The sequence below is a fragment of the Bemisia tabaci genome, chromosome 4 (genome assembly GCF_918797505.1).
Source record: "Bemisia tabaci chromosome 4, PGI_BMITA_v3".
Taxonomy (NCBI): domain Eukaryota; kingdom Metazoa; phylum Arthropoda; class Insecta; order Hemiptera; family Aleyrodidae; genus Bemisia; species Bemisia tabaci.
Window position 1 is genome coordinate 32694713 of NC_092796.1, and position 24915 is coordinate 32719627.

At 35.0% G+C, this 24915-nt stretch overlaps 1 protein-coding gene across 6 annotated transcripts in view; it reads left to right on the forward strand.

Moving 5' to 3' along the window:
* The first annotated feature begins 792 nt into the window (after positions 1–792).
* Rbcn-3B (WD repeat-containing protein Rbcn-3B) overlaps positions 793–24915 on the forward strand; it is a 92222-nt gene continuing 68099 nt past the window's right edge. The window contains exons 1-19 of one of the 6 annotated variants that reach the window (XM_072299708.1): positions 793–1014; positions 1672–1836; positions 2838–2944; positions 3732–3810; positions 4910–5078; positions 5886–6076; positions 6483–6628; positions 8505–8537; positions 10836–10926; positions 12061–12223; positions 12880–12962; positions 14235–14379; positions 15448–15668; positions 16436–16631; positions 17194–17363; positions 17840–17999; positions 20046–20183; positions 21954–22022; positions 24317–24412. In XM_072299708.1, coding sequence (XP_072155809.1) covers positions 1672–1836; positions 2838–2944; positions 3732–3810; positions 4910–5078; positions 5886–6076; positions 6483–6628; positions 8505–8537; positions 10836–10926; positions 12061–12223; positions 12880–12962; positions 14235–14379; positions 15448–15668; positions 16436–16631; positions 17194–17363; positions 17840–17999; positions 20046–20183; positions 21954–22022; positions 24317–24412 — 2422 coding nt within the window. In that variant the 5' untranslated portion in view covers positions 793–1014. The remainder of the gene's footprint in view (positions 1015–1671; positions 1837–2837; positions 2945–3731; positions 3811–4909; positions 5079–5885; positions 6077–6482; positions 6629–8504; positions 8538–10835; positions 10927–12060; positions 12224–12879; positions 12963–14234; positions 14380–15447; positions 15669–16435; positions 16632–17193; positions 17364–17839; positions 18000–20045; positions 20184–21953; positions 22023–24316; positions 24413–24915) is intronic. The other 5 variants (XM_072299709.1, XM_072299711.1, XM_019050071.2 and 2 more) reach the window with 5 other exon arrangements.

Genomic DNA, 24915 nt, shown 5'->3' on the forward strand with positions numbered 1-24915 from the left:
TCATCTGAAGTTTAATTACTTTTTTCCTACCTTTTCTCCACTCAGTTAGAAAATTCTGCAATCTGCTCTCTGCAGTATCAAACACTCTTTCAAATGGTTTCAAAGCTGAATTGAGTAACTGTTCCAGTTTGCCTGAAGTACGCTGAAACAGCAGCATTATGATTTCTCCAGTTAAAACTTTTATCAATCTTATCTGTTTGTGCTTTACAAGTCAAACAAAAGCAACTGAATGTTAGTTTTTAATAGGCAATCAAGTAATTAGATGACTTGTGAAACACCATTGAAAATCTCGGACACTGGTCATCAGTCAGTGATTTCTCCACATTTTATAGGAGGTCTTGAGTCCTCCCGAAAAATAATTTTGAAAAGTGTTTATAGAAGTCGATGCGACTGGAAATGAGGGGAGACCATATGGATCGATTTTGAGGGAGGCTTACAATGTTGCAATCTGAGATCTGAGGTATGCACTTTCTGCTTTTAGCCATCGATATGTCACCATTTTGATAAGTGAGCACTCAAGTCAATAATTATCACCCCAATTTAATATAGACATAATAGTTTGGTTCATGTGCAATTAAACTGGAAACCTAATAAAAAATGTCGGTAAGTGCTTATAGCTCAAGTAAAAGCAGAAAATTTTTGCAAGAGGTGCATAATTATATTGATTAAAGATCATGTTATTATACCACTCGCAGTAGTCGCAGTAGATCCTCAGACTATACTTTGAAATTTCCCGCCGAGAGCACAACCTGTTAACCCTCGATGTCTTCCAAATGCTCTGCTGTCTAATCAGTTTTTAAGGTTAAATATTCTTATCACAACAAACTGGAACTAAAATAAAAGAAGGAGTGATAATTACCTCGTATTTAGATTTAGATCACCGTTTTTCTTTCACACCAATGTTCCTTATAACTTGAAAATGATACAAATGTCAGTATCGCGTCTAAAACTGTTGCATTACTTTAATGAAAGTCTACCAGTTTTCCCACCAGTTAAGAAGTTACTTATCATAAGGTAAGGGTGTTGTGATCTATTCATGTCAATTCCCAATTGATTACTTTTATACCCAGTAATCCAGCCTCTAGTGTTCTTCATTATGTCATTTTGCTAAAATATTATCGTTTTTCCGAACCTCCTTACTCTTCTTTGACTCTGAAATCTCGAATGGCTTTCATGTTTTGATCCCATAGCAAAACGTTCAGACTCTCAACATCGATTAAAGGGTAATACTATTACGCTTCGCTAATTAGAAAGAATGTGACTCCTCAATATTTAAAGTGCTCATGTAGGTAGTTTAGCCCAGTTGATAACTCCAAATCATTATCTATGGACTGAGTTTAAGTCTTTAAGTCTGTTTGCAAAAGCAGTTTTAACCTTTGAATGAACACCCTCCGCCACTGCAACAATCGCCTTTTCCTGAGAACTTCCTGCTGTTAATTTGATCTACACATTGGTCAATATTTTTAAGATTAATGTTGGTATAACTACCATCATTCATGATCTGATGATTTTTGAAATTGGCCCTGCAAGTTTGCTGCTCCATATAATTTTAGTTAGATTATCAGAATACCCAGTCATTCTGATTGTTTGTCCCGACAGAATTTTTACCCTTCAGATCTCGCTCAAATAGCAGTTGCCCTTAGTTCATTGTGTTCTGGTATCTGTTTTCAGATGTCAACTGGAACAAATCTTGTTGTTCCTGTGGTGTTGTGGGGTAAAAATCCTCCCACCCACTGCATATCCACCGTTTTTCTCTCTGATGATCAGTGCTCTCTGGTTACCGGCTGTTATGATGGTCAAGTTTGCATATGGCAGGTGGATCCTGAAACTTTAAATGTAAGCAGTATATCCATCACTGAAGAATGATTATTCTTTCTAATTAAATTCCATAATTGTGACCGCCCACATAGAAATGGACCTTCATTGATGGAGGCCAAAGGCAGCAGAGGGATTTTGTCAAGTCGGGTCGGAAAATTGAATTTTGAGACTTAGATAGGAAATTCTCCAGGCTCTGAAGGGGTCATTATTTTTTCCTAACGAAAGGTGCCCCCAAAGTTTCACCTTAATCTTGCCATTTTGTGCCCCTAGTATGACATTCTAGAGTTCTACGAAGCTTTTTTCTGAAAACAGCATGGTTTGAACAGCAGTCCTCAAACTGCCAGAACTCCAGTTTGGTTTGACATTTTACAAAGTTGCTTGTTACGAGAGCACTGGAGTAAAGCCTCTTTTCCCATGGGCAGTCACAACTCAATTCAATATCAATTACTTTATCAGCAACCTGATTGTGAACATTTTGGGTACATATGTTAGACAAGCCAAGAGTGCTGTGAAATGGAGCCATATGACTGGTCGGCCTTGTTTTTAGGGCGTCTGCAGAAGCCGCTTCTTGCCGCTTATCCCACTGAATAATCAACTAGCTAAAGGTAACTCTTCGCTGGCCGATAACCAGTCAATTATTCGGCCCAATAAGAGGTAAGAAGCGGCCTCCTTGAGCACCTCAATGACAAGACAGACCTACCATAAAATTCCACTTCACATTAGTCTTGTCTTGTCTACTAGATAAACGCAAAATTTCAACAATCAGGCTGCGGTATAGTCAGGCAAATCTTGCTTTGACTGACTGCAGACTTCTGCATGAAGAAAATCAGCGTGATATCTACCAGGTGTCAATCTGAAAGAAGGTCAAGTCACTTTTTTTAGACTTATTTCCTCTCCAAAAAAATTTAATTTTATGTGTCATCTAAGGGAGATTTGTCTATGACTGCAACAGTTAACGTAAAGATCTTGGTAATTCGTCAGATCAAAAATGAAAGTAATGAAAAAATCCAACTTTGCAGATGACGCCGAGATGTCTTCTTGTCGGACACACAGCACCCATCCTATGTTTAGCCAAAGCAAGTATTGCAGATGAAAATAATTACATCATTAGTTCCTCTGAAAGCGGGTAAGTTGCCTATTTTATTTTGACTTGGTCAACAAGATCAAGTAAGACACTCTAGCCATCATTATGCTAAGACATGCATTTTGGCATCAGTAAAAGCATTGAAATTCTCAAGCATTTTCAGGAATTTTCTGAATCATTATCTTTCATCCAATCTTTTCAATTGATAATCAATACACTGAACGAACTTAAAGAAAAATCTTAAATCTTTGAAGAATATGAATCTATTTCAAGAATGTTTATGTCAGGATTTAAGCAAAACAAGCATTCTAACAAGCCATGCGGACTAATTGTTGACATTGATAGACGAAGGAGACAGGTAAAATTTAGTGATCCAAGTATTGGACTACCGACAAAACCTACAAAAGACCCTTTAATTAGTCCATCATTTTCCCCTCAGTCCGTAACAACCATCCATTTCGACTTTCGGTCGCTCCATTTTCCCTTTGTTTTATTTGTCTGTCGATTTCAGTTGATAATCAGTCTGATGGGAAATCAACCTAGACTGGCTTTTGTTTTATCTCCCCAAGTTTTCTCTGGAGAAACCCTTGATGAATATCACAAATTTTGGTCAAGCCTGTGACCCACTATCAAATGAACTCGTCAAATGCAAGATAGTGGAGATTCGTACTAGTTCATCAACATTTAACGACCCGCCAACTTTTGATAGTGGACTTGCGCGAAAACCAGTACGCATCTCCATCATCTTGCATTTGATGAGTTCATTTGATGGTGGGACACGGGTTTTAGATGTATGCGCTTCTTAATGTACTAATTTGTTTTCTTCCAGGGAGATGTGCACATGGGATTTAGTAGACGGTAAATGTAAGGAAGTTGCAAAACTGCCCTATGTTCACACGCATATTCAGGTAAACATTCATTACTGATGGTGTGTCTTCACAGCCTACTCACATAAATATAACCTCTTTGTCCCTGTATTAATCAGGGGCAAATTTTCACATTTACTGGCCCTGAGCTGCTATTATTTTGCTGTCTCCGATCAATCACAACTGAATCTACTATATTGCTGCCTCTGAATTTCGACACCACCCCTCCGCCGAGAGAAAATTATTGATTTCACAAAGAACTTAGTGTTTTTTTTGCTACCTCTGGTAAAACTTCAATGTCAATAACGATTTGGTTTATTGGTAACACTTGTTTTCCTCCATTAAAATTCACTAAAATTATCTATGTTCGGTGAGGCAAGCTGCCTCACCAAGAATTGATTGTTTTACGCACATTTAAATAAAAGAAGAACAGTGTTGCCAACATACCAAATCACTATTGAGATTGAAGAGAGAAAACACATATCACAATCAGTGTTCAAAACTCACCTTTAAGTTTCAGGAGCCATGTGGCCCATCAAGCTCAATTTTTAGGGGCCAAATTGACTATTTGCCTATATATCACGGCGCATTTAGTGAAAAGTCAGAATCCGATGCCATAACTCGAAATTTCAAACAATCACCCAACAGAAAAATCAGGATTTTTTTGGGGGAATTCTCAGAGGACATGTTTGCGCAGAGCCTTCATTTTTTAGGCGCCATGACTGTTTTCTTAGGCGCATTTGGCGCGTTGATGCCTGTAAGTTTCGAACACTGATCACAATGCTCTAATTCACATCTTGTCTAGTGATCCATCAAGGGCGAGAAAGCTCATTAAAATTTTCCGGATTCATCTAGATATGTATTGTGTAATCAAATTAATAATAAAAGAATACAAATCTTTTAATTTTCCCCTTATTTGGCTGCTAAAATAGTGGATTTATTGCTTTTAGAATAGAATCCACCAAAGTTCAGGAGGCTGAAATATATATTCTTCAGACCACTGTGTTTGTCCATTTGAAGCCATTCTGAGTTTGAGCCATATGAATTGCTATTTCAATCTATTTTTTTTTTCTCTCTTTTTTTCATTTTATCTTCTTGTTGTGCATTTACCTGATTCATTTATCATTTTTTGATTTTCTAGTCATACTGTGTCAATGGATGCAGTGATGTCTGGCTATTTTGCAACGGTTACTATGCAGAAGTTCTAATAATGGATCCGTTTAGTTTAGAGATAATGTTTTCTCTTGTCTCAAGAGTTAACCCTGATTGGATTAGTGCCCTACACGTTTTGAGACCCATCAAAAGGAAAGGTAGGTGTGAAAAAAGCTTTTTATGGCCAAAGTGGTTCTTTTGTTTCATTTGAGAAATGTCTGGAAAGATTTAAAAAAGAAAAATTAGAGGAAAAATAAGTTAAATAGATTGTGTCTTTCAGAAATAAAAATAATAAACAGTGTATTTTCCAGAAAATACACTAAAAATGAGAACATATCATTAAAATTAATTAAAGTATCATTGCAAAATCCATAAAATTTGGTAAGTTGGTAAGTTATATGATCAGACGAAAGTTAGAAAAGTGTGGTTAAATTTCAGGAAGAAATTAGGCTAAACACCAATTCACTCCAAAGTTTGACTGAATTAGTAGAAATTGACTATTCATTAAAATGCCGTTGTTTTATTTTGTTCAAAATAAAGTTCTCATTTTGCATATTAAAGGTGAAAATACCAGGTCATGTCTTGCTTTGCGATGTTGAAGATTTCCTTTCATAATTCATTTTTAAATTGAAAACTACTCAACGTTAATTCTTGAAAATTTCTGTGATTTTCTTTCTCTGTGCAAAGAAAGCTCGGAAACTTCAAGGAATGATATTGATCTGTCCTCCTTTACGAAAATAAAATTGGAGCAGATTTTTAAACACTGCAAACGAAACGTGTGGTCTTGTAGTTTCATCATCGATATTCCAGTTTTTTGGTTGAATTAATTTTGAGGTCACTATAGAACATATGAGCTGAAATATTTATTTTAATCATGGTGATCTCAGTTACCAGTGAATATCAAGTAATTGAAAACTGATGAGGGAAACCTCGCGTGACTAATCCTCTTGTGTATCCTTTTGTAGACGATGTCGTCCTTGCACTAACCACAACCGGAGTTGTAAAGGTATGGACTTTGACTGGCAACGAAACAAAAACATCTGAATCTATTTATGAGAACGAGAGCAAACCAATTAGGTGTTTAAATGCTCTGACAATGACTTGCTGTGCTCAAAATCAACGCACTGTGCTTATAGTCTGTTCAAAATATTGGCAGGTGAGTTTCTTAATCGTTGCTTAATCATACAGGGATCATTCTCTTAGTTCGGAACATTTTTCTTCAAAAACACATTTTCATTGTCTCAATAATATATCAATTTACTTAAAAAATGAATTTTAAATTGCAAGAAATTATACAGCATCAATTTACAATTGGGAGGAACGAGGCTAAGAAAAGGACAAAAAACCATGGAACGTTTCGCCCGAAATTTCTGGCATTTTCAATCAAGAAAAAAGGCTGAAATTGAAGTGTATCCATCTCTGGATTCACAATATTCAAAATTAAGAAAGTATGACGTTATGAACTTCCAAATGCATTTTTAAAACTAGATTTGCTGTGGGCGTCAGTTCTGAAAAATCATTCACTTCTTAAAATTGACGGTTCTAATTTTTATTTTTTGAAGATCTATGATGCGGGTGACTTCTCAGTACTGTGCTCAGTTATGCCTCCAAGAAGCGAACGTTGGCAAGGAGGTGAATTCCTATCTCCTGAGCGAGTCCTAGTGTGGTCAGACGAAGGGAAAGGCTATCTTTACAAACTTCCTGCCAAGTAAGTTGTGTGTAGCTAGTGCTCAGAACTTGCACTCTTTTGTGTTTGTCAAGCCGCACTTCAATTTCATTCGTTTGCTTTAACACACAAACATTGAAGGCCCTCTCACCTGCATGCCTCTGAAACTAACATATTTCCTAAAACATGATAAAAAAATTACAAGCTCCATGATTATCAGATCCTTCGGTCCTTTCAAAAGCTTCTAGCTGTTTCGAATTAACCCATTCCGCTCTTTAACAGATTGATTTGTCAATCCTGTAAAATGCCGTAAAGCGAGCCCATACTGTAGTTACTATTTTATCAAATATAAATCACAATGCAACACTCTTTATTTTCAGCTGGGGTAAAATAAATTTTTTAAAAGATAGAAGTGCAACTTATCATTCCAGTTCCACAAACAATCGTAATGTGCGAAATAGAAATAATTTATCGTCTCCTCAAATCAACCTCAAATCTTTTCTATGTAGAAAAGTGCCCGTACATTTCGTAACTCATCGAAAGGAGGAGAGGAGTTTTTTGTTTGCACTTAGATCTGTCAGGCTAAGGTTTTTTAAGATTTAGAGGCTAAAGTTTAATATGCTTTGCTTCACATTATGATCCTATTTTTATAAATTGTGGAAGATCCACACTCCCGTAATATGAAAAAAGTCGGTGCAGTTGAATTGGCTGAATTTTTGTCATGTCATAAATCTGATCTTCCCGCTAAAAAGTCTCAGTAGGGAGATCTCAAATGAGAGGGGGTGTTGACCTCCCAAAAATCCAATATTTTGGACCAATACAATTGTTGTTTTTTGCAACTTACTTGATGTTCACTGCATAAACCTTTTAGTCCTGATTTCAAGAGTGATTTTAGAAATTTTAAGAATAATTATGGTGTAAAGTGTGAAATAATGGTACAAAATAAATTTCTCCTTAGAACAAAAAATTAATTGATATTGGTCATGGGATGATATCAAATTTATCCAATCAGATCAAATTTGGCAGGGGTCATGATGTAGATAAAGGAAAAAATATTTAAAGCAAGATCAATAAAATTTTAATTCATTCGCTTAAGGGCTACACAAATGCCACGCTACAAAGTTTACTTACTATTGTCATGAACCCTTCCTAATTTTACCCAGAGATGTATCATCAATAGTTTTTAGTGCAGCTAGTTGACTTCTGAATGTTGATTCTTCTGAAATTTAAAAGATTAATCACACATATAATCAAACCTAAACCTTGGTATAAAGTTGTGTCCATATTTTGCACCACTATGCTTTTTCTGTTTCGAGCACATCATTAGCAATAGACACATAATAGTGAAACTCCGAAAAGGCGTGCTGTAAGTATCTCCATTTTGCGGAGGATAAGCAAGGGAGCAAAAAATGAATAGCACCTTTTCAGAGTTTAGTCATTGTCATTCATAAGTAATTCATGTTTCATTTGATCAAACACTTTTATTATCATAAACAGGATACTCAGTTTTGAGCGTTTAATCCAAAAATAAAACCTTTGCATTTCCCTGAAGTCAAAACAAATAGTAGCTGTTCATCCCAGCAAGTCAAAAAATATCATTCTTGTAGTAGATTGTCAAGGGTGAACTATTACTTGGTCGCATTCAATATTGTTGTTAACATTTTTTTTCCCATCACTTCAAAGAGACCTGGTGTGTATGTGTGTGCTCAAGACAATATTGCAAAACTGCCAAGTTTGACTCGGAAGATCATAAAGTATTGATAACGGTTTGAATGTATTGGCATTGGTGCAATCAAAATGTGATTTTGTTGTGGTACGTGTTGTGTAAAACAGTGCGGTTGTTTTTCAGAATTGATCAAAAACAAATATTTAATCTTTCTTCCTCTAACTCTTATACCTTTGATTTTTGTTACACTAGCAAGCTGAGAGGAAAGTTCATGGGTACTTCAGGGTATGCATTACTTTCAATTATTTTCTCTCGTTGAAATGGGCTAGAGTGAAATTTTTTACGACAGCAACTTTAAGGAGATAGTAGTACAATGTCTCTTGGATTAATGACATTTTAGGAATAAAAAGACATGAACAAGGCTTCCTCTTGACTCAAAATTCATCTTCATTAAAAAGATCTTAGTTTATGAACTATAGAAACGTATAGTTATTTAAAGTTTTCAGGGATGATTCAAAATACCTCAACATTTCCCAGACTTATTTTCAGCTCATCAAATAATAACATATCTATTTGTTTTCATTATCCTTTACCTCATCACCAATTCACAAAAACATATACCAAAAACAGAAGGGCAGTAAGGCACTCTTCTGGCCGTTTTGAAAAAATTTTCATAACATTTACAACTCTCTCATATCCACTGGTTTTACTAAACTATCGATTCCATTCCATTAAAAACCGTCTCTGCAATGCATGCTTGCAGAGTTTTAGATTTGCCTATTTATCTGTGCTTCTCTTAGTCCTTAGAGGCTCCTAGTTGCTAAAATTTAGTTTACATCAGAATAGACGTTTAGACAACACTGATTGTCCAAAATTATCTTGAGTTGGGTCTTGCAAGGATTTTGATTTCAAGAGCAATAAGTAAAAGAACTGTAGAAAATGATTGAAAATTTGATTTCAATCTGTATGATCAGAGCTTGAATGTCATAAATCGGAAGTGCCCCATAAGTAAGCATTGATTCCTTCAGAGAATAATGGACATCGATGAAACAAAGCTCACAGTTGTGCACCCTAAGTGTAGTGTCAAATCTCAACACTATAACTGAACAAGAAGCTGTTATCTCTCCTGTAACTCAGAAAAGTTTTTCAAATCTCTTTAATTATATCACCTGCTCAGACAAGCGTTTGTATTCTGGTAGTTTCATCTTTCAGTCTCCTCCAGCAGGTATTCATTAATGTTATCAGAATTTTAGTATGAGACTTCCATCCATGGAATTCCCTTCAAAATCGCTTTGCAAGAACTTCAGTACCTAAAATCAAAATATCACTCTTTGCTATAGATTGACTTTGGAAATTTTCAGAAGAAATTTTTTGGAAAAAATGTTTCAGTGCAGCTAAACATAATGCCAGTCCCCAAAAAACATATGTACTTTGGCGCAAGATCCTAAAATTGAAATGACAAAAACAGGCTTCAGTAAATTAATTTATTTATCTTAACCTCAGTCAAAAACAGGTTCTGATGAAAAAAAAATAAAATTAGAAGTACAAAAGACACAAAAAAAGACTGAAATATTGCTATTGCTCTGAGGTTAACGGTAACTGCAGAGATTTTCACACTTGATGCTTGTTGCCCTATTTTTCTACCCTTATTTTACATTTTGATAATTCAAACCTAAAACTTGAAATTTGCAATTGAAGGATGGGATTTGGATAATTGAGACCCATTAATAGGCCACCAGGCAAGGTTTGAACTTGAAGAAAAGTCGCCTGTTTTTGACTCAAAATCTTAAGTAGAACAAGACCACAAACACACATTCTCACAAAGGAAGTTCAGAAACCAACTCCAGAGCAAGAGGATAACAAGTGTTTTTAACTTTAATCAGATGCACCTGAGATTATTCAAACAACGCATTTGTATTTGTGCCGTGTAATTAATGTTCATCGTAATGACGTTGTATAGGAGTTCATTTCCAGACTTCCTGTTCTCTGATTCGTTTTCCTAGTGGAATTTTTGAAGAGGAAACATGTTGCATCGCGCTTTAAATCATATTTATACAATGACTAAAAATATTTGTTAAATTTTTATTTACAGACAGTTACGCGTTTATGTTAATTTTAATTATTCACAACATTTTTGAATTTTGTGGATGAAGATAAATCTTTCTACACAGTGAACTTTTAAAACAATGGGTACACCCAGTTGTCAATTTTATAAATATAAACTTTAGGTTCTTAGGCGGGTACAAGTAAGAGCTTAGAGTTTATATACATTTATAATTGACCACTCGGTGTACCCATTTTTTGAACATTTTCAATATATTTAATATGTTCTCCGTGAAATTTTGATGAGAAAACATGCGCTGTAGTGCCTAATATCTCATCTGGTGTAGTGGTCCATCTAGCTAACTGCGAGTGTGGACTTCTGAAATAATATTTCATGTCAGATTTATTCATTTATCTTAACCGACCTCTATCAGATAGGGGTTCAATTACATAGCTGCAGCATTCAATAATTCTAAAATGTTTCGTTGGCAAATTTAAATTTTGAAAGTGCATGATTTTCATTCGATTTTTCTCTTACAGTAGTGTTGCAGATAATGCGGAGTTCCACAAACAGTCCAATGATGGAGACACCCCGTTCCTGTACTGTGTTCTATCCTTTGCACCAGAAAAAGTAAGTGATCTTTTCTTTAAGAGTGTTTTTTTGTAGTTTTTCTTTCCCTTTTCCATCCCGTGGAAAAATAGATAAAGGGATTAGATACCCAGAAGTGAAGAGGCAATTCATCGCTCAAATAAGTATGGGACGAAAACTATTAGATGAGATCTAATAAAACAAAGCTTGACCTCAATCACATATTTTAAACGAAGTAGGAATAGTTGAATGCCTGAAATATAATTTTTATCAATAATTTTGCATTCCAAAATATTTTTGATAGCAGTATTTTTTCATCCTGAATTATCTTTGCTGTAGTTATTGCAGCGTTTAGGAGATAGGGCAGCATTAAAGAGATAGGAGAAAAATGGAGCGATTCTATTGGTGGAAGTGAATGGTTGAAATGAACAAAGGAGTTAAGTAAAGGACTGACTTACAGCAACTGGCAACCGAGAACCCCCCGATTTAACCAATCGGATCGCCTTATTTTCCCATTGTCTTCATTGTCTATCGATTTCAATTATCAGCTTACTGGAGGTTTCACTAGTCATTCTTTGGAATACCAGAGTTTTTTTTGCTAGAAAATCAATGTTTGATTTTTCGACTTGCGGGCTGATATTTGAAATCAATAGATAAAGCATTTGACAAAGAAAACAAAGACAAAGCTATAGACCAAGAACACAAAGACTAAGCTATAGACCAAGAGCACAAAAAGGATATGGAGGGATCCTATTGATGAAAGTGGTTGGTTGCAATGAACAAAGAAGGTAGGTAATAGACTAAATAATGGCAACCGACGAGAGACCCTGTAAATAGTACATCATTTTCTTCCATAGTCTATAGGAACCAACCATTTCAACCAATAGGATCGTTTCATATTCCCTATGTCTTCTTTGCCTATCGCTTTGTCTATCAATTTCAACAATCAGCTCATTGACTTGACAAAAATCATACTATTGATTTTGCATCCACGGACTAAGATCATTATTTCCTGTGACCTCCAGACACTCATATTAGAGTTTGTCCTTTCGTTTTGCAAAATATCTTTGCAGTGTTGTAATCTGAATGAAATCTTTAGAAACAAATAATTCTTTGTGTATTTTTCTTCAGCCGTATAATTTTTTTCTGTAAACTTTTGTTCTGTCTTATTTCCAGCCATTATCGTGTCCTCCATCCACAATATTTTTTAATTCCTCAAAACATGGAAAGTTGCTCATCCGAGGTGATTCAGAAGGTTGTGTAGCTGTCTGGTCAGTTCCTGATATAAACGATGCTCAACTAATTCAGAGTAAACAGGAAAATACTCTCAAACCTCAAGGTATGTTTACTTTTTTTTTTTAAATTTCCTCTCTTCGTTTATTTATCCTCCTGTAACCTCCAAAAAAATATTCCCTTATTTTTGTATTTTCATCCAATGGTGGCTGACCTCTCATATCTGATAATGTGAAATGCTGCGGGCTGATGATTGAAATTGATAGACAAAGAAAACAAAGGGAAAATAGAGCAATCCTATGAGTTGAAACGGGTGATTGTTATAGGCCAAGGGTAAAATGATGAACTAACTAAAGGGTCTTGGTTGCCGTTACCTCCTATGTCTGTTGCATGCACCTGCCTCCAACAGTAGAATCGATTCATTTTCTTGTCTTCTTTGTCTACCGCTTTGTCAATCAATTTCAATACATAGTCTGCAGGTCTCATGGAGCTAGAAAGTACATTGAGCACTGCGTTTTTTCCTCCTAAATGATGCACTGCTTCTGGAATCAGAATTCGAGTCTTTTGTCTACATTGATTTAATTGTAACCTTTTTCATTACCCTAATTCTTGTCTATTAATTGAAAAACAGCCTCAATGGAAGAAATTCTACTATTTCTCTTTGAATTCAGTTTAGGCAAATGAATGTGGAGACCAAATGAAAATTCAAGATGTACTCATAATTCATTTCTCTTGATCATCGATTTTGGTTTTTGTTTTCAGAAAAAAGTCCATTTTACGTTACTAGTCTTACATCTCAATGGTTGGCAATGAAACCTCCTCCTGTCGGAATTCTGGATCAGCTCGTAAGATTTTAGTTTTACAGATTTTTCTCGTTCTCGTTTTTATGTGCATATCAATAAAATGTTAGCAATTTCAGAAATAAAAGTAAGAAAATGATGACCTTGGTGTCAAAGTGGCAATTAATAAGTCTCGAGCCTTACAAAAGTTGGTTGAATGGACTGAGTATGTGATTGCACGTAAGAAATTAATGGTATTTATTGCAATGAAATGCTTAAGATGGAAGCACCAAGTGAATTTAGCTTCCAGGATTTTTTTCAGATTTATCTAACCCTAAATGCCAAAGAAAATCTACTTTGAAACGATATTCTTGGCAGGCTCTGATGAGGCAGCCAGTCAGAGGGGACGGCATTTGCTGATTGGCTGAACTCAGTTTCAGGCAGTGCCTGCCTTGCTATGTTAACTTGACTGTTTGCTTTCGATTGGTCGGATTTTGATTAGCTTTTTCTCTCCTGAAGAGGGTTTTCTCGAACTTCTTAATGAACATCTTTTCATATAGAGTTTTCACGAAATTGTACGCAAGAAAATCTATACCACAACCCTGTAAAAATTCCTTGCCATTGCCCCATTCTGATTCATTCTCCTGGTACAAGAAGGTCAAGTACATGACCTATCTCAACATTATTCATCTGTCAGGTCAATTGAGCATTCTGGAATGGAGAATGGAATCGATTATTTCAATAATTGCAATGCTGTGATTCAAGTGATAGCACCTACCTCATGGGGAAAATGTTCTCTACTATTACTCTTCAGAATGCCATTTGGAAAATAAGCTGCCATGTGTTATTTTATCTTGGGCGACTTGTTTTTAAAGTTTTGAATATTTATGACTTAAGGTGATTTTGGATTCTCTCTTTAAATGAAAGGATTAGTTTGAGTGAATTGACACCGGTTTTCAGAGGTCTTATTCTTATGGTGCATTCAGCATATGCGCAAGGGTTGCCACGCAAAATTTCATGAGTTTTAAGCAGGTATTCATTTATTTATTTATTTCTTTCTTTTATTTCTTTATTTTTTTATTTATCTTTTTATTTATTTATTGATCTATCTATTTAAGCAAGTTATGAGCAAGATCTGGGATTTTTTCAAAGGAAAATTGAAACAATTTTGAAAGAAATTGCTAAGTGGTAGTTTTTCTCAATTCAAGATCAGGCGAGGATGGCTGGCAACTTCCAGAGTGCTCTGAAAATGTGACCTCTAAAACTGTTCAAGATTATGTTATTGAGTGGCATGTTGGCAAAGTAAGCCAAATGGTAATTTCCTTTTCTTCATTTCAGCCTGGTATTAAACTGACGGCTAGTATTTACCTGCCCCAACAAAGTCGTTTAGTTGTTGGCCGAGAAGACGGTTCAATTGTAATTGTTCCTGCTACACAAACTGTCATGTTACAACTTCTCCATGGAACCCATCAGCAGTACGATGGTAAGTTTTTACATCATCCTTTGGCAAAGTTTCTTCTTATTTTCTTTTCCTTCAATTTTTTCGGCCCAAGACAACATCTTCTACCTAACACCTAACATTGATTTCAGTAATTTTTTGTGTCTGACAGGAAAAAGGAATCAATTCAATGGTGTTAGGATTTCCAGGTTTTGAAACTACATGTAGGAAACAATAAGAAGTTCTAGCGTATCGACTATTCAGCAGAATTGGACAATGGGTCAGTTGCGCTGTTCACAGAATCGTGATGCTTGAATCTTGGAGATTAGCTAAAACTTAAAAGATTTGTCCAAACAGCAACTTTCTATGTTCAGTATCAACCAACCGTTAATGACGGTTAATGACGCCATTCATTGGGTACTGACACCCTTGGTTTCTTCCCCCTTGCTTTCATTTGTCAGGGAGAAGCACATTTTTACCGATTACTCAACGTAAAACTCAGATGAAAGCAAGATGGAAGAAACCAAGGGTGTCACTACCGCGGTGGATGATGTCATCAACTGAATCTTAAAAGTGGGATTTCTCGGTTAATATTGAACGTAGAAAGTTACTGTTTAGACTGATCTTATTGATTGTAGCTGATCTACATGTATCAAGCATCAAAACACGATTTTGAGACCAGTGCAGCTGACCCACTGGCAGTGCCTTGAAACGTTTGGATTTCGCCATTTTCTTGTGCAATTTTTTGCCCCAGCACGAACAACTTCACAGAAATATATTGAAAAGGGACATGTCCAGGAATTCTCTTCAATTTCGTGTCATTTTTTTAAATTGTAGTGTCAGAAAACTTGGAAACTTTCCTTCAGGACCCTAAAAAATTTAGAGGGGGAAAAATGTCCAGAATTTCTAGTTGCAGGGGTCAAAAAATCTTCTGTGAAGTGTGTAAAATAAATATCTATTGATAGATAGTCAACGCTTCAAAATATCATCGCCATCATTTTAAATATTTTTTTTCTTTCTCTTCTTTGCCTAATTGCGATATTTATTATTGCTGTTAGAATTTCATCTCTTCCTGTCTAATTTTTTCGTGATTTTTCTTAATTTTTGTCATAGATTGGCCACCTCACCAGTTGTTACTTGGACATGGAGGTCGAGTAAATTGTCTCTTGTACCCACATCACGTTCATTCTCGATATGATAAAACGCACCTTTTATCTGGTGGCGTTGACTTCGCTGTTTGCCTATGGGACCTCTATGCAGGGACTCTTCTTCACCGTTTCTGTGTCCATGCTGGTGAAATAACTCAGTTGTTGATTCCACCCAATAATTGTAGTGTAAGTTCAGTTTTATATTTCAGGGGGTTCACACACCTTAAATTAATCATCCATTAACCTTAGTGTCTTCTTTAACAATGGATGTACTTCTTTTCTACCTTTAATTTTTATAATAATAAGTAACTATCATGTCGTTACTTACACTATACTTTATTCATAATTTAAGTTAATGGACCACTAGACAAGGTACGAATTTCAGCATTCTGATACATGTTTCTTAACCAAAATTTCTTGTAGAACACGATGCGCTCAACGAAAATTACCGAAATCAATACCTTACGAAGATATTTAACGATTCTTAATGCGTGAATTCAAACTATCCGCTCATGAAAACTCAATGCTCTACGTGATTCACATCGAGCGCTAAACGTTATCATGACAGTTTCTGCGATATAAAAATCTGGCAACGTCGATCTTGACGCTTTGGCTCAGCTATAGCAAATTGCTTATATTTTGAACAACACATGGTGGGAAATGAACATTGCTCGATTGAGAAGCTTGCTGAAACCGTTTTAGTGCGCTATTTGACTCACGTAGAGCTTTGAGTTTCTTGTGAGCGGGCAGTTCAAATTCCTCGTAACCAATGTGTAATAAAAACGTTAATATCTTCGATAAAAGTTAATGTCAGTAATTTTCGTTGTAAGAATCGTGTTTTACGTAAAACCACCACACACTTTCTTTTTTGGAAATGCAACTGAAACTGATAAAAACAATGATAGACTCCGATTTGGTATTTTTCTTATGTTTTTGGGTTCTCTCTTTTTCAGCCTCGTGTAACGAAATGCATTTGCTCTGTAGCAAGTGATCACTCGGTGACTCTCTTAAGTTTAACAGAAAGAAAATGTGTAGTCCTTGCTTCCAGACACTTGTTTCCCGTTATCACAATTAAATGGCGACCTTTAGATGACTTCATGATTGTGGGCTGTTCAGATGGCACTGTTTATGTTTGGCAAATGGAAACAGGTACTAATTCTTTCTCATCTGCTAGACAGTGATGAACAATTTTAAACTTTTGCTTTTTCTCAATAAAGGGTCTTCCATTAAGTACATAACGATCAGGGAGAGGGGTTACACCAATTGTTTTTATGTTCCAAAGGATAGGGACCCATTCCCAAAATTGTTTTAAGTGGGGGAGAAGGTGTTAAAAAATCCTAAGTTTAACATTACATACATATTTTATGAGCGGCCTCCAAGTTCTACAAAATTGCCTCGCAAATTTTTACTCAATCAAAGAAAAGATTATCAGAGCTTTTAACAATTTCGTTTGTTTCATGCATAGAAGCAGGAAGTCCTCAAATGTTTTGGTGGGTTTATTTTTTTTTTTTTTTTTTGACTCAGCTCTTTTATTGTAGCTTAAGTCCTAAGTTCTCCAAAAATTTTTGCAAAATTTGCCCAGATTAGGTGCATTTGGCTCCAAATCCTCTTCTAAGCCCTTGTAATTAAACAGACCTTCTGATTATTGATACTCTTTTCCTCCGCATTACATTCAAATATTTATTAATGAATATCTTGTGTTTTCCATCAGGTCACTTGGACAGAGTTTTACACGGAATAAGCGCAGAAGATGTTCTGTATGCCTGTGATGAAAATACATCCACCTCTGGCTCTGTAGAATCAGGGCTAGCCAATCCTGCTGTTCACTTTTTACGAGGACTTCGCCATCGTAATATATCAGCGATTCGACATGCTACCCAGGTACACTTCCATTCAGAGTAGTTAAAATAAAAATTGATCATTTATTTTGTAACTTAATCAGTAGAGTATGTAAATTTTTTGCAACTGCATGCCCAAATCTTTGTCTGATTCTCATGACCTTTCCGAGCTTGGGGGTGGAAAAGTCAGGAGGCTGTGCTACACCGATGATGGGTCCAATAAGACCCAAAAAGCATCCGTAGCTGCTCACCTGATCGATTGTATCTAGTGTCACACCAATTATGTTTGGATGAGCTTTTTCCTTCTGTAATGAGACTTTCAGTCGTACTTTGAATTTTTCGTACGTTGGCATAACCAACTCTGTCTAAATGACTTGTGCATCAAACCGCAACCTGTTCGTAGTCATTTTTTTTTTTTTTTTTGTTTTGTATGAAAACTATCTTCCTCCATATTGTCCAGTAAAAGAAATCAATGAAATGTGTTGATGGAAATCAAATTTTTGCGCAAATTTTTTTCAGAGGGGTCTACACCAACTGCAACAGTTGCATCACTCTACTCACCGTGATGGTATGGAGCAGCATAAGTCAAGAGCCTCACCACTCATGATTCAAGGTTTGAGAACAAATCCTAAAGATCCTGAAAGCCACATCTTGTGTTTTGACATCGAAGCCTTAATTGGTAAGAAGAATGATTTGAGTAATTTTATTTATTTTATTCCTTAGTTGACTGATGATATCGGGTTATTCGTAAATTTATGCTCCATTTACGCTGAATTTCTGAAAAAACTTCCTACAAATCTTACAAAATGCTACCTGGAAAAGGGCATAACATAGTTGTGCAAGTTTTTCTGAGCTTGAAAGCAAAATTCAGAATTATTTCTTTTATTTCGAATTTTCAACGCACGTAACAAGTAAATTAGCAATAAAGAAATTACCAGAATCTATTGAAACCATCGGAGAAAAGCTAATAGTAAATATATCAATTGCCAAAAAGCCAAAATATCCACACAAAAAATCCTCAACTATTTAAAGCTTTGAAAAAATATCAAATTTCCTCGTGTGGTTCAACACACCTGTCAAATCATATTTTGTTCTAAATTTACCCTATAGGGAGTAGTATCAGCCTTGAAATAAGGTGTCAGACATATGGCTCCGCTCTTTAAAGTTTAACTTTGTTTTACTCTAAATCATGTGTTCTCAGTGCAACAATTTAAAGACCTCCAGAGTGCCAACAATGGATATCAAGAGCCCTTTCCTGATTACAAGTCACAACAATTAATCATTTAATAGTAATTCGGTTCCCATTTTTTTCTTCTTTTTTTCTTCAATGATCATAAAACTTTTACTGCATTAGACTTGAGGGGCTTCATGTTCATTTATGTCCTCAAAAATTTAAGAATCCACATCATAGTCCACACAAGTTGGATGGAAGCTCACCAACTCAATTGGTTATGATTCAGACTACGGTTTAATTTTACAATGAATGCTTTGCTTAATTGTGTGCTAAATTGCTCATCAATCGATTGAATTGCTTTTAATTGCTTGATCAAAAGGAATTTCAAAGTTTTTTTTTTCCTTCTTCATTTTATGAAAAACTTCTGATTTGAACCCTCAATTTTCAATGTGTGTGATCAAAAATCACTTCTGTAATCGGAGGAGAGATCCAGTCGACCAATTTTAAGATCTCTTTGTAACTAAAAATTTAGTGGACCAAGGGAAGTCAGAAATAAACTTTCCCAATTCGTTGAAAGCCTCTCAAAAATTTCAAATGTAACCTCTAATCTGTGTTTTATAAAAGCTTGGTTAGATGTTGCACAATGAGCAGGTGTTGTCGCGACTATAAGGCTTCCACTTATCTATCGAAAGTAATAAAAAAATTGAAGAAAACATACGACTTCAGCAAGCTCTGCTATGAACATTTATGTGTACACTTTTTCAGCAGTTTAGTACCGTATTCAAAAGAAGGAATGAAAGGAGAATTACTTGGTCCGTAACATGCAGCTGTTTCTAAGTGTTGAATCATGGATTCTGCTGTTGCGATTTGAGGACAAATATTGTTCCAACTCTCTTAAATTTCAAAATATATTTCTCTTTATTTATAACTCTCTCTTCTTTTTATTTAATCGATGGTTTGCTCAGCAATGCATTTGTAATTGAAGCTATGTAGGTACCAACTAAGTTTGTCACTACTCAAGATTTGATACTTAAACTTTATAAAACGACTTAGAAAGTCTTTTTTCCTGAGTTATTCTAGTGAGCTGTATGTTACTAGACCTTAATCAGTTTTCTACTGTTGCCAAGGACTCAACTTAAAAATGTTACAAGGTAAAAGGCAAGATGCCTTTCACTAAGGCTAAGTAGACGAAGACTAAGTAGAAAGAAAAAAAGAACTAACCTTATGCTGTTGTTTTGCATAAAACCACACACTTTCCATTTTTGTTGTTTTCAACTATTATTATGTTTGTTTTGCTTTCATTAGCTCTGCAAATAAACTGAGTTTTAAGCAACTACTTGACCTGTGAGCCGAAAACGATGCTGTAAAATTTAATTTCCAACTACATAGCGTTGTCACCCAAATTGCTTTAAGCTCTTTTCAAAAACACAATAAAAAGTTGAATAACAAAGAAAAGTTGTCGTTAAGGCTCACAAATTGTCTCTGAATTTTATAAAGCGTTTAAAAATTTGAAAAAACTCATGATATTAACTGTTAATGTTGCTCCATCAGTCCAACTCTTGAGTGAGGAGTACAACGCTATGTCTCCAACAACTCTTGAGGCTCAAGGCCTGATCAACACGACTGAATACCAAAAAGTAGCAGCTCTCACTCAATCTGTCTCTCCTGATGCTCACAAGAAAATAGCTGGTTAGTTTTCAACTATCTCAATGCTTAACTGTGTTGCACCAACTGCGTGTAGTGTTTGTTTAGATGTTGTGCACCAGCTTTTCCTCCGCCTGCTCCACAAAATGCCCCACGCTCCTTATCTTATTTCATTAATCTTTATTCATCATTAGTGGTCAAGATGAACCTCAAATTCAAAATTATTCTCTTTCTAAAGAGTGATGTTGGTCAGAAAATTCAATTTCTATTTTTTAAAGTGAAAATTTTACTGTTTCTCAATTCACTTAACCTGCCAATCACTCTTGCACACCACCCTCATTGTGCTGCTCATTTTTTTTTCTTTGTCCTTTGACAAATTTGCATGAAACTGCTTAAAAAGAAGGGGCTTTTGAATAAATGTACTTTATCAAACACCCTAATTTAGAACATTCATGAAGTTGGACTTGTTTTAAAAATTAGCTGTCCAATGGACTATTTTTTGTTTGTTTGCTATCTATTTTTTAGGCTTGATTCTGTGCTGTGGCTCTTACATTTAAGTGATGTCATAGATAATTTGAATCTAAAATCGTTTGGGCGCATAAACATCAGCATTAATTATATGATATTGCCGCTGGAGACTCAGCGGGACAATAAAAATTGTGATAAGCTGTAAACAGCGTTTTGCATAAGAAAATTGTGTGTCAACAATTTTCAAGAAAATTTAATAAGTTTGATCTTTATTTTTGAAAGGGCTGCAAATCGACGGTGTAAGTCGGCAATCACATATCTTGTTTGGGGTGTCTGAAAATCTCCGCCTCTATGTTATTTCCTTAAAGGAGAACAAATTGATATCATTCCTTGAAGTTTTTGCAGAATTTTCTTCTCACGGAAAAGATAAATCGCGGCAGTTTTAGAAAATTGCCGTTGAGTAGTTTCATGTTTAAAAAATAAAGTATGACAGGAAGTCTGAGACGTCGCAAACCGAGTTATGTGATTGCTGACTTACACGGTTGAAACAGTTCATCACTTCAAAAAGATCTGAAAGAAATGCATCTTAGAAAAATCTTCATATATCAAAGCATTGGAGCTTTAAATAAAAAATTTTAAGGTTTGAATGTAATGAACAGTGTTTTTGTTTAGGCTGTTATTCAATAAAAGTATATAGTCTGTAAAGGGTCAATTGCACTGGTCACAGAATTGCGTTTAGATGATTTAAGCTTGTAGAGAAGCAAAAAATAATAAGATCCGTCCAACCCACAATTTTTTTACGTTCAATATCATTTGAGGTATTGCTTGTTGAAGAGCTCCACTAGAAATTTTAGTTCCTAAATGCAAAATGAAGTCCAGTTGATGAAACCAAGGTGGAAAAAAGCATGTTATGCCCTACAGCAATAGATGACACCATACACCGTGTTATTCGATGGGCAAAAACTCGTGTAATATTGGACATAGAAGTTAGTTAAGCATTTTGACGGATCTAGTCAATTTTTGCCAATCTATAAGCTCAAACCATCAAAATACAACGCTGTTACTAGCACAATAGACCCATCGTTGTGTGAGCATAACTTGAGACGAAACGTTTTCCATCAAAGAGTCTCTTTCATTCCAGTCTTAAAATAAATGCAAAAGCTATTTTGCCCTCTCGTATTTTGCATCCTTTTAGTCATACTCAAGCAAGATACAAAAAACTGTGTTTACATTAAGAAGTTTGGTGTCAATTTTCTTTGCTTTTCGGATCCTCTCTGATTTCTTTTGCTATCACTGCTAATAATGTCGTATTTTCCTTGCAATTTTCAATGCTTTCCGTACGGATAGATTTCTTCGGAAAAGTTAAAGATAAGGCTGAAAACATGGAAAAAATCCTGAAGGAAAAAGACAAACATGGTAATTCATCCTTTTCAATTTAATATCTTACTTTATCTTGTTTTATGTATTTCTCATCAACATTTTTCTCTCCCCCACTTAAGTTTAATTTTATTAAAGAAAATTTATATCTAGAGTTCAGCCACTGCTATATTCTTTTATGTTTTGTCCGAGCATAGTATAACCACCCTGTTAAAAGGCAGTGGTACTATTATTTTGTTGTCCAAGCTCTACCGTTCATCTACCATTAGTTATCATTTCATTTTATTGAACCTGTATGTGCCCTTTTGTTTTTTATTTTTCATTGTATATTTTGTTTATATTTTTATTTATTTTGTAATTTTCTTTTATTTTATTTTATATTTTTGTTTTAATTTTTTTTTTCTTTCATACACAAATTTGTAATGTAGGAAGTCTCGCTGGTGAGCTCCAAGTGACGAGAGGCCAAGCGAATATTTATTGATGGAACAAAAAATACTTAGTAGTTATAGCTATTACTGTTATGGATTTAATACCCAAATCTGTTACACTGACCTGATAATTCCCAGGGTTCTATTAATTAGAAAAATTAAGTAACATATATATCATAATACAAAATCAGTTGGAAAGGTAAATATCTAGACCTGTAATTGCCTCAAGTATTTATTTTCATCAAAAAATAATGTCCTTCATTTTAGTGGTTTATGTTTCATTTTGTAAAATGTTTTTGTAAATGTTTTGTTTCATCATGTTCATAAAATGTTTCATTTACTTTTCTGCAGTTGTTCAGAAAGCATTAATTTATCTGTTTTCATCAATATTTTATTTTCATGTTATCATCATTGAAAAATATAACTAATTTTGTTTTTGTTTGGAGAGTTTACCATGAAGATGATATTTTCCTAACGCATCGAGACCTAATTGAAGTCCATGGCTCATTCTTCGTATTTGAAAGGAATTATCAAAAGAGATTTAGCTTTAGATTTAGCTATCGCCAAAACTTTATTTATTTTAAATGTGTTCAATATTTCAGAGGTTTTGCTCTGATTTTCAGTATCCTCCTTTGTTATCCTGTTTTCGAAGATCAATTTTGGTGGAGCCTAAAAATGTAGGTTCTTTTTTCTAAGGTTTAAGCCTGCCCAGTTTTAACACAGCCTCTGGTTAAAAGTTGCATCTTTTAGATTTTGACCTGAGGTCAAATTTTTCAGTTTCCAAATGTTCCACCGGATTAAAAAAATAAAAACTGTAAAACAATTTTCAGATATTGGAAAAAAGTTTTTGATGTTTGGCTTTGACGAAAGGTTAACATTCCTGATAGTCTCAGTTAGCTCATTTGATTTATTCTTTTTCCAGTTACCGATTCCTTATGTAGTTTTGTTGTGAGGAGGCTGTTGTTTAACTTTATGAGATTCTGAGTGTAGTGCCCAAAAATGATTTTGTTTTAATTTTTAATAAATTTCATAAATTTTCATTTATTGTCAAATAATTGAAACTCTAATTTTGAACGCAAAGAAAAGTGAGGATCAGGTCATGAACCTGAAAAATTTATCACAAATTAAAAAATTTCCTGGGACCGGTACCCTCTTCTTCACCTAATCTCCCATTGAGTGCCCTTTTTGGACACTTTTAGGCAAAATATCATAAGCGCCATTTGAGCTCTGGAGATATGTTACTGAAGATATCCAACTTATTTCTTGTTTGACGGGATGATGGGCTAATTATTTTAAAAGACTTGCATAAACTTTTCAACGGAGATTCTTTCCATTATTATTATTATTCCATATTCCCTGTTATTGATACTAACCAATTTAAATAACATTTCCTATGAAGAAATAAAAATCATATATTAAGCTTTTATCTAGTTTTTGTGAAAATTTTAAGAACCAATCTAAAAAACATTTTCTTTAAAAAATATAGAAGAGATTTTGGCTGGAGAGGTTCTCAGGCTGAAACAAGGTTTATGATGTTTTTCAATAAAAACGTTTCAATCTGGATAGTCTGCAATATTTCATATGTACTAAGCTGCAAAATCAGTGCTTTAAGACATTCGGCAACTCCCAATCACAAACGAAACCAATCCTGTCATAGGTCTTCGGGGAATCTTCTTTCACATCCTGCCAGCAACTTTTTATTGGACGTCCATTCTTGTAAGTGTGTAATGGGGTTCCCTTCAAGAGAGAGCAAGAGACGGGTAGGTAGATGGAGGAAGATATCAGAGGGTCTGCGTTATTTTCAGATCAAATTTTCTCTCCTTTATTGATTGGCTTTTAGTGTTTAGACAAAATCTTGCTCTTGAGTTCAATTCTAACCTCTGTAAATGATTTGCTATGTTGCAGGTATCCTAGCAAAAATGAAGGAGGGAGCTGAGCAGGTGCAGACGAAGCTGCAAGCGAAAGTTGAAGGTTTAAAATCCTCTTCTACCGACTCCAAAGGTGAGAGGAACGTTCCGAAAGTTTATTTGACCCTCTTTTTCTCTCCTCTATGTCTCGCTCACAATGCTGTGCTTTTTTCATCTTTTTACTCTTTCATACTCTTAAGTGAAGCCGTTTTGATTTTTATTTGGAATATAGTTAATGATGGGTATGATATTTTCAAGTTCGGGAAGTTCATCGATAACTTGGCTAGAAATTGCAATGATGATAAGCATTCAATTAGCATCTCTTACCAATGGGCGTAACGAGCTGCTCTCAGAACAGCTACCTATTCATCCTCAATTCTGACTCTTGAATAAGTGATTAAGAATAATTTGCTATTTTTAGCAGATCATGATTGAAACTGTTATTACAGCGAAAGCAAATGAAAGTAACCAAAACCATCGCAAAAATTCCTTCTGTAACCTAGCACAATTCCCATAGTGATTACATTCAATTTTTCAGGACTTGTATTGCAAAGTTTTGCAGTTTTATTCATTTAATCAAAATAAAAGAAAGGATCA